The sequence below is a fragment of the Arachis hypogaea genome, chromosome 20 (assembly GCF_003086295.3).
Source record: "Arachis hypogaea cultivar Tifrunner chromosome 20, arahy.Tifrunner.gnm2.J5K5, whole genome shotgun sequence".
Taxonomy (NCBI): Eukaryota; Viridiplantae; Streptophyta; class Magnoliopsida; order Fabales; family Fabaceae; genus Arachis; species Arachis hypogaea.
The window spans coordinates 2,313,187-2,322,842 of record NC_092055.1 but is presented as its reverse complement, the minus strand read 5'-3'; the positions used below and the strand labels follow the sequence as shown (position 1 = coordinate 2,322,842).

Below are 9,656 nucleotides of genomic sequence, written 5' to 3'. Positions count from 1 at the left end.
TAACTTGCGACAACATGTGGTGACTTGGAATGGTGTGGGACTGATCTCTGACCGCACGAATCCATCAATATAGCTGTTGTCCGTAGTAACGGAGCTTGGTCGCCTCCTAGAGCTTTTCACATGTTTTGCATCAGGCATTTAGAGTCGAATTTTTTGAGAAAGTTTAAGGCATTGTACCTGCAAAAAATTGTCGTCAATATAGGTAACGTTGAGTATATCAAAGTTCGTCATTGTCAGAGTTACCTTTATACAGTGTTTCTTATTTATAGTATTTCTCTTTGTTTTTTTATTGCGCAGGATATTCGAGGACGGTTCGCGAATACGACATGCGTTACCAGTGTTTACGAGAATGGGACGAGACTTACAAGATATTAGAGCATTTACCGGTGCTTTCTGATATTGAACTATTCCAATATGAAAAACGTGATTAAAACCAGTAAACCGTAAATGCTCCTCTACATTATGATTGTATCGACCCGGAAACAGTAGGTAGTTTACATGTCAAAATTTCGTGAACTCTACAAAAACATAGCAAACTATTAGTCAAATAATTAATAATTACTAATTGACTACTAAAAGTTAATAATTTTCTAATAATAGTAACTAATTTATTAAACTAATACTAAACTTACTATTAATTAGCTAATTTAGTAACTAACATGTATGCATAAATACAATTAACCTACCAATTATTTAACTATCATTATTAAAAAATTTACAAATTTAACTACACAAAACATATTAATTAAATATCTAACAATAATCATTAATTATTAAAAATTCCAAAAAATAATTGATTTTACTAAATCCAATTTACTAAACTCCAGAATAATAACAATAATTTAACTTCTAAATTTTATTAATAATACTAAAAATTATTTCGAATAGTTTTTAATTTTCAAAAATTATGATATTATTATTCATATTAAATATTTTAGTCAATTGTTTCTTTTTTTTTTTTTTTACCAAAGATAGAAGACTCGAACCCGCAACCTCTTAATTGAGTATGGAGAGACTATGCCATTTGAGCTATTACTCATTGGCTAGTCAATTGTTTCCTAAACTTTTATTAAATTATTTTTTAAATAACTATTTATTTATTTATTCATAAATAAATCGGATAATAATTATTCCTATTCCACAAATAATAAATACTAACTTACTATTAATAATAACTAACTAACCCTAAACCGTATCACAAATCTAATTTAATTAACAATGTTAAAACTTTAACTACAATAATATTATTATAATATATATTTATGTTAATTTAATATCTAACAACAAATAAATAATTATTACCGAAATAAAAATATAATATTCTATAAAATCTACTTTACAAAAATTATACAATAATACTAATAATAATAATATGCCTCTAATAATAATTAATTATAAATTCCAAAATTATTACAAACAATTTCTAAACATATATTTTTTACTAATCTATTACATTAGTCTAATCTAAACATTATCGTTGATTAAAATATTCACTAACTAAATTTAAATATATATTTCTAACTATTACCCTAACTATCATTAACAATCTTAATTTTTAACATTATTTATAATATTTCAGTTATATAAAAAAATTTAAAAACAAATTTACATAATCATAATGGCAAAGATAATTGATAATATGAAGTTCAAAATGATTAACATCTTTCTGTTTTTGCTTCCTTAACATTGTAATTAATTTTTGTTGAAAGTTTGAAGAAGGTGGTGAAGAAGAAAGAAAATGGTGGCTGGAGGAAGGTTGAAGAAAAGGACACATGAGGAGAGGGGTATGTTGGTATAAGGATATCACCGATGCCAGGGCTCTATGCATGCGCAACACATGGCTGGGAGGACGCAAATCGAACGGTCCGATTTGTGTACCTTAAATCGTACCGATTATTTATCTTGAACTTGGACCGTCCAATTTCTTCGATCCTGACACCACAGCTGCGTAAAGCATTCATACACTACATAACTGTGTCCTACCCCATTTCCGCTTCCATATCTAAATTAAAAAGTGTCACTCTCTCTATTTTATTACGTTCATTTTCTCTCCTCTAATAAACTGCTCATTCTTGACACCTTCTTCCTTCTCTTTTGATTTTTTCGCTGCATTGTACTGGATTGTTTGCGTATTCTATTTAAAATTTTATGTTAATTATACATATTGTTTCAAAAGTTTTTAATTTACAAGATAGTGTTTGTAAAATTGAATCATCTTTTTTTTCGTTCTTTTTTTAATGTAGTCGCCGTCATCATTATTGCCACCACTGTCATCTTCTTATTCTTGTTGATGTTGTTATTTAACAAGCAACTCTACCACAGTCAACAAGAGGTAAAAAAAAAGAGCAATCAACATATATCACACATTCATTTGTACAACAATTAAAACCATTATTAGTCTTGAATAATTAAGTTATCTACCTAACTGGAAAATAAACTTTTAATTTTAATTTCAGTCAACAATTCAAATAAATAAAAATTAAGCATGAACACAATTATTTTTAGGATAATAATCAAAGAATAACTTTAATTGGAGCTTTAATTTCATAATGAATCTTTAGAAGTGTGGTGTAAATAAATATTGGTGGACCAATACTAATGATGTGTGTTTGTTTTTAATTAAGGGTAAAGTATATTTTTTGTCCCCAAAGTTTGATAAAAGTTTTAAAAATACCCCTAAGTTTTATTTTGTTTCAATTTTGTCCCAGAAGTTTTCGATTTGCATCAAATATACCCTCAGAGGCTAAATTTTCAAAAAATTTAAGACCAATATAAGAATAATGCATGAAAATTATGCTTGATTTGCTTGTGTTGAGGGGTTGTTCTTATGAAATTGTTGTTGAATCGATCTTAAATTTTTTGAAAAATTAGTCGTCAGGGTATATTTGATGCAAATCGAAAACTTCTGGGATAAAATTGAAATAAAATAAAACTTAGGGATATTTTTAAAACTTTTGTCAAACTTTAAGGACAAAAAATATACTTTACCCTTTAATTAATGATTATAACTTTCTGCTTCATCATGGTGAGCATCACTTCTAACTTGGAACTACATTATAATAGTTATATACAACTCAAAAGATAATAAAATTCCATGATGATAATGCAGGAATGAATCATCTCCTGAAATTTTTTACTTGCCAATTCATTATCTTTGATGATAAGCCTTGGCTATTATTTAATATTTAGGTCAAATCCAGCATAAATCCTCTCATCTATCCCAATTTTCTTGGCTACATAGTACATATATACCTTTAGAATTATTATATATAATTTTCTTCTTCTTCCTTTTCTAGGATAAATTTGATGATGTTAATCATGTGAAATTGGTGAATCTAAAACTTTTCTATATTCTTCCAGGGTTGATTTTTGTCACAAATTTTTTAAAAATTAAACTGATAAAAAACGACACATAAATTATTATATTTTTAACAATTTTATGGGAGATAATAGGCGGCTAACATACATTATTTATTATTATTATTATTCAATATTTCAAGTTCATATTTTTTTTTAAGTTCTGATAAAACTTAAAAATTAAACTTGGTAACTTATGCTATAAGTAGTGATTAAGTACATAAAAAAGTGTCATTGTTTGGAGTTTGGACAATGTAAGTTGAAATGGTTTTTTCATCTCAATCTCTATCCGAAACAACAAAATTTAATTGTCTATATATATATATATATATATATATATATATCCTTCTTGAAGAAACAGATGTGTTAAGATGTGATAAGAGTACTTTAGTATGATCTATAATGTAGATTTTTTTTTTTTATAATATGGAATGCGAAATGATTATAACATTATAAGGGATCAAAAAATCTAACCATATATGATAACTATAAGCTATAGTAATTAAAACTAAAGGAATGTGTATATCAATTAGTTTGTATTATATGCAAAATTTTACGTAGTATGCTTCGAAAATACGTGTGCTATAAGAACTGTGAAATAAAGGTAAGTAGAGAGAACTGAAACGAAAAGGAAATGATTTTCCAAAGATGATGCCAAATTAGTTGTTATTGGAAGATGTGTATAGGTTTCAATTACAAACTACATTAACTGGCAGGACAAATATCTTCCAAAATGCAGTGAAACATAAATTAATTAAAAATTAAGTAAATAACATCAAATATATTAAAAATTCAGTCTCACAGGTTGGTTGCTAATATTAATAAAGTTTTCCAAACGAACTCATACAATGATCTTAATTAACCTTTTTTTTTTGCTGTAATGCTTTCTAATTCTTTCTTTTTCTTTTTGCTAAAAGTTTTTTAATTCTTTCCTTGACTATTTATGGATGACTATTTATTGTCTTTCTTTACTCTTCTTGACATTAACCAAGAATGACAATAAGTAAAAACCTGCTTGGCCAAGAAGAGCAAAGAGAGACACTTTCAAAATAAATTTTAGGTAATATCCTCCAGCTTCATATTTTATGGATGACACCTGTGTTCGGAAAGTCCTCTCAGCTTCATCTATTGCAGACCTGCATCACAATCCACATCCACAAAGTTGCACTTTAAAGAGGATAAAGTTAAAAAAAAAAACTAGTGGGTCGGTCAATCAGTTAAGTTAAAACGGACCTCAATTTATTGTGATTAATCACCATATCAATCTTCAGTTTCTCAATCTCACTTTGCAGTTTCATCTACATTATAAATTTTCCATCTTAAATCTATATCAATATAATCAAATCTATATCAATATAATCAAATTTCTCATCTCATGATTAAATGAGAATATGAGACATGCCCCATGAGTATTACAGTCGTTATTTAAATAAATAAACAGTGAGAATGATTGCAAACACAAATTCCAAATACCTGTGACCTCACTTCAGCTTTGAGTTTCAACTGATTGGACTCTTCAAGCATTTCAATCTTTCAAGGGACAAAAAGAAAAAGGAGGAAAAAAAATTTATGTTAGTACACGAAACTACTATTTTAGATTCCAAGAAAATGGTAAAGTTCACAAACGAAGAATACAAACATCAAAAGACCTCACCCTCTTCCGGAATGATTCTTGAAAATTTTCCCAAACTTCGACGGTTATTGCCTCAGCCTGCTTTTTGGGCAGTCCTTGCTCCTCAAGTCCCCTAGTCTAAAAAGCAAAAGCCATAAGCAAGACTAAAAATGGTAAGACAAACCACTCATTAACACTCATTATCGAGCTTAAAATTGCACATTAGTTAATAAACACAACAAAAAACCATGAAAACAGAAAATAAAAATGGTAAGAAGGTAAATTTAAATTACAATTGCGGTTGTATCACCAATCCCTCCCTTTGCGGAAAATAATCTGAGACTTGAGTTGAAAATTGAGGACCTAAAGCCCGACAATTGAGCCAATCGCTTGCAAGCCGCAGCCATTTCCTCAAAACCCTAAATGTGAAGAAACTGAATCTTGACAGAAAATTAATCAAACACGAACGAGGCCAAGAAAGCAGAATAATTTTTCCATGATTTGATTTTGATTCCTCAAAAATCAATACAATTTATCGGGAACCAAAAAAGATGAGAAGGAAAAGGAATTGCAGACACCAAAAGGGAACTAGGAGGCACATCACATGTTTATATTTGCCCAGAGATGTGTTATCACAAACCAATCTTCAATTCAACACATATCACATCTTATCTTTCTCTAATCTAAATTAAGAAAAAAAAATCCTATATTTGGTCCTACTTTTTTTTTTTATGACTAAACAAAAAAGAAAGAAAGAAAAAAGCAAAGCTAAATTAATTGGCTAGATTCATATCCAATTTTAAAACTAGTTTTTAAAAATCCAATTTTCAAACCAGATATTTTAACAAAAAATCCACTTTTAAAACCAGTTTTTAGAAATTCAATTTTCAAACCATAATTTTTAAAACCACTGTTAATAAGTGATCAGTACATTGCTAATTAGCTATCTAACGTGAACCAATAGACTAAATCACAAGTCAAATTTGGAAATACATGATAGTTGATCATTCCATCTTTCAGTATCTTAAAGCGTGATCTATTAACATAACAATTAACAAATGAAGATATCTTAGATGACCAAAAGAAATCAGAGCACTGCACAGTAAACAGGACCCAATAACTTAGAAAACATGCACACACGACACATATACATGTACAACATCCAAGAAATCTTATCAAAGAATATAATGTTACGTGGTCCATATATTCCAATCTTATCAAAGCAATTTCTCTAATCAAATAAATATACACATTCATAAGCTAAAACCCCCAAATACAACAATTAGAACCTAGAACCTTAACACTAAAAAACACACCTTCTTTAACAATCAAAACCTAGAACCCTAACAATTAGAAATAATACACATTCATAAGCTAAAACCCCCAAATATAACAAACTGCATAAACAAATACAACAATCAACAACAATTAGCAATTTCAAAATACACTGAACATAGAACATAAATTATTCAAACAGAAGCAGAAATTCAAACAAATCCAGCCGGTTGTGACATTCATGACTATCTGAGATACCATGAGAGCCGGCCAGAGCTGCAGATAAACCAGGAGATAGAGCTGGAGTTCGAGGATATATGCATTAAAAATCAAAATTGGAAACAAAGAATCATATAAAAGTTTAACAGAAGCAGCAGAACAACAAAATAAAATAGGTTCAACAAATAATCAATAACATTTCCAAAAAATCAACAATAAATACTCAATAGGGAATAATAATCAACAAGGTTTTGAAAACCGAACCGGTCATCGAACCGTTTTAGTTACTGGTTCACTGATTCATCGGTTCAACCGGTTCAACCGTGGTCTAACCGGAAAAACCATTTAATAATAAAATAATAAATAAATTATAAATAAACGCCTAACACATACTTGTAGTGTAATACAAACTTAGTCATTCCATAAGAAAATCACCACCATCTATAACAAAATGCAATTCCAATCATTGAATACTATTCAATAGGTCAACACTATTCAAACAAAATGCAATTTTGTTCAAACAAAATGCAATTTTGTTCATTTAATAAGTTAATACTGTACAATCTTACAACTGAGTAGCAAGACCTCTTCTACAATTAAGCTCAACCTAATCACCGAACCAAACCTTCTCAAAACATAACAATTATCAAAATTTATCACAATCTAAACTCAAGCTCAACCTAATTACTGAACCAAACCTTCTCAAAATATAACAGTTATCAAAATTTATCACAACTAAACTCATCTAACAAACAGCTCAAAACTCCAGGCCATCAACAAACACTAACTAACATAGGCAACAAAGATCAATGGATTTAAGGTGAATCAAAGAGCTTCATCTAATATGTCTTCTCCATGAATCCTAAGATGTGAAGCTTCATATAAGCTTAAGAGTCCCTCAACATCTGTGGCAAATTTTTCATTGAAATTAATAAATCATTCACAAAATTAAAAACAGCAGCAGCACCGCCAAAGAATTAATAGCAGCACAGAATTAATACTACCAACAGCATTCAGCAACAAAAATTATCATTCAGCAACAAACAACATTTGATTTGATTTCTATTTTACCATTAAGCAACAAACATAACAAAACAGTAACAGCTAATCCCTAACAATTTATAAGTAACAGTAACAATTTATCCCTAACAAAACAGTAACAGCTTATCAGTAGCAATTTATCATCAATCAATAAGTCAGTAACAGAGTTAATCAATCAAGAGCAGGCCAGAACAAGCCAGAGTAGTGAGCAAAGCCAATCAACTAAGAACAAGCACTAAGCACTGACAGAGCATTCAATCTCAAGCACAAAGTAAAAAAAGAAAACAGCAACGCATCACTTAATCAATAATCATCAAGCAATGAAAACAAAAACACTAGAAATGACTATCACTGACCATCGATGAACAAGCACGAAGAGGGTTTGATTTCTGAACAGACAATAAAAAAAAACACAAAGAACAAGCCACTAGCAGTGAGTATTGACCTTCGACGGACGACGAAGAGCTGTTGAGCGCGCGGACGACGGCGACCAGGCGATTCGTGAGAGCGAACAGGGGATGGAGAGCGAACAGGGGTTGGTGAGATCGAAGTAGCGAACGCCGATAGCACGAAGACGGAAGTTCTTGAGTGCAACGGAGGCGGCAGCAGCAGTTTCCCACTCCGACAGACGGCGACAAGATTGGTGGAGGCTAGGGTTTCTTTCTTTGGTGAAGCTAGGGCATTTGCTGAAGGGAAGAGTTAGAGAAAGGAATGGGGCTGGGGGAGAAACGCGTGCAACCTTTTCATTCAACGAAAGAAGGAAACGGCGTCGTTTCTTATAAACCGGCCGGGTTCCGGTCCGATATGACCGACCGGTTCTTGGCCGGTTCAGCGGTTCGTATCCGGATTTTAAAATAGCGGTTTCTGTTAGTAAATCGAACCGTTTAAGTTGTTGGTTTACGGTCGGACCGGTTCGACCGGCCGGTCCGGTTCGATTTTCAGAACATTGATAATATGAGAATAATAATGAAGTACGAATGCACGAGTGCCAACTGCTGCCAGAGCCTAAATGAGTATGCAAATTGGAGACTGTGGATAATCACCAATTCACCATTATCATCCACTAATCAAACCCCATAAATTTTATTCCTTTTTCACACTTCAATTTATTTAGTTAGTAATCTATGAAATTGATTTTGCGTATGTATATGGTATATCTAAATAGGAGTTTACCATTGTTCCGTTACAAAAGATAGACACAATTATTTTCGTTTAAGAAAGTCTTAATTGGATAACCTTAGCGTTGCTTCTAAACTGAAAAATGAAATACCACTTCTTTATTCAACATAATAAAAAATATTACTGATACTTTTACTATTAGTTTATAGTTTTAATTGGATAGAGTGCGAGTTGAGACTCAACTCTATCTGATCAATCTATTGTGCAATCATATTCATTCTTTTAGATGACTATTCATGTGGTTAATATAAAATGTAATTATTTTTATTGATGTAGCGTTATGCACGTGTAAAATTACTTTACATTGACAGTGTATCAAAATTAAATTCTATGTTATATAAAAAGAGGACTAGAGGAGTGTTAGGGGCCAGCAAATTTTGTGATTTATAGTCATCATTAGTGTTTTTAATGATGTGAGATTTTATTCAATGGTGTAGAATTACTCACTTTTTTTGTTGGTTAAACGCTGGCCAAATTTTAATAAAAATGCTGGCCCCTAAATTTTTTTTATATAAAAAATATGTTAAGGTCTTAAGGATGAGTGTTAAACTAAGAAGTTTTTATTTATATAAAAAATAAATTTTAACCACTAAGCCAAAATCTTCAATTATATATTTAGTATTTTTATTTATATAAAAACTGAATTTATTTAGTAATATATAAATATTAAATTACAATTCTAAAATCTCATTAAATGATTGAATATTGTATTTTTTTTTAAATCTGCAGATAGAGTCGCATATCAGCGAATTTCTGTATGTAGAATTAGCCAATTAGAATTGGCATATCTGCAGATAAAATTAAAATTATGTCTAAATCATATTCTATCCTACTCATTGTCATTCCTATTCTCCACAAATCTTAAAAAAAAAAATTCCTTCTCTTCCCCGCCATGAACTTCTCCAACCATTTTTATATCCCAAAGCTTATTCTACATATTAGAATCGAAGAAACGGAATATTTTAACTAGATT

At 30.2% G+C, this 9,656-nt stretch overlaps 1 protein-coding gene across 1 annotated transcript; it reads right to left on the bottom strand.

The window, feature by feature from the left end:
* Positions 1-4,118: 4,118 nt before the first annotated feature.
* LOC112783515 (uncharacterized) lies at positions 4,119-8,336 on the bottom strand. Its single transcript, XM_025826491.3, has 6 exons — positions 7,950-8,336; positions 5,263-5,388; positions 5,012-5,107; positions 4,831-4,887; positions 4,591-4,655; positions 4,119-4,493 (listed from the first exon to the last, which is right to left on the bottom strand). Exons 2-6 carry the CDS (start codon positions 5,374-5,376, stop codon positions 4,313-4,315), a joined length of 513 nt encoding a protein of 170 aa, XP_025682276.2. The 5' UTR covers positions 5,377-5,388; positions 7,950-8,336; the 3' UTR covers positions 4,119-4,312.
* Positions 8,337-9,656: the final 1,320 nt, after the last annotated feature.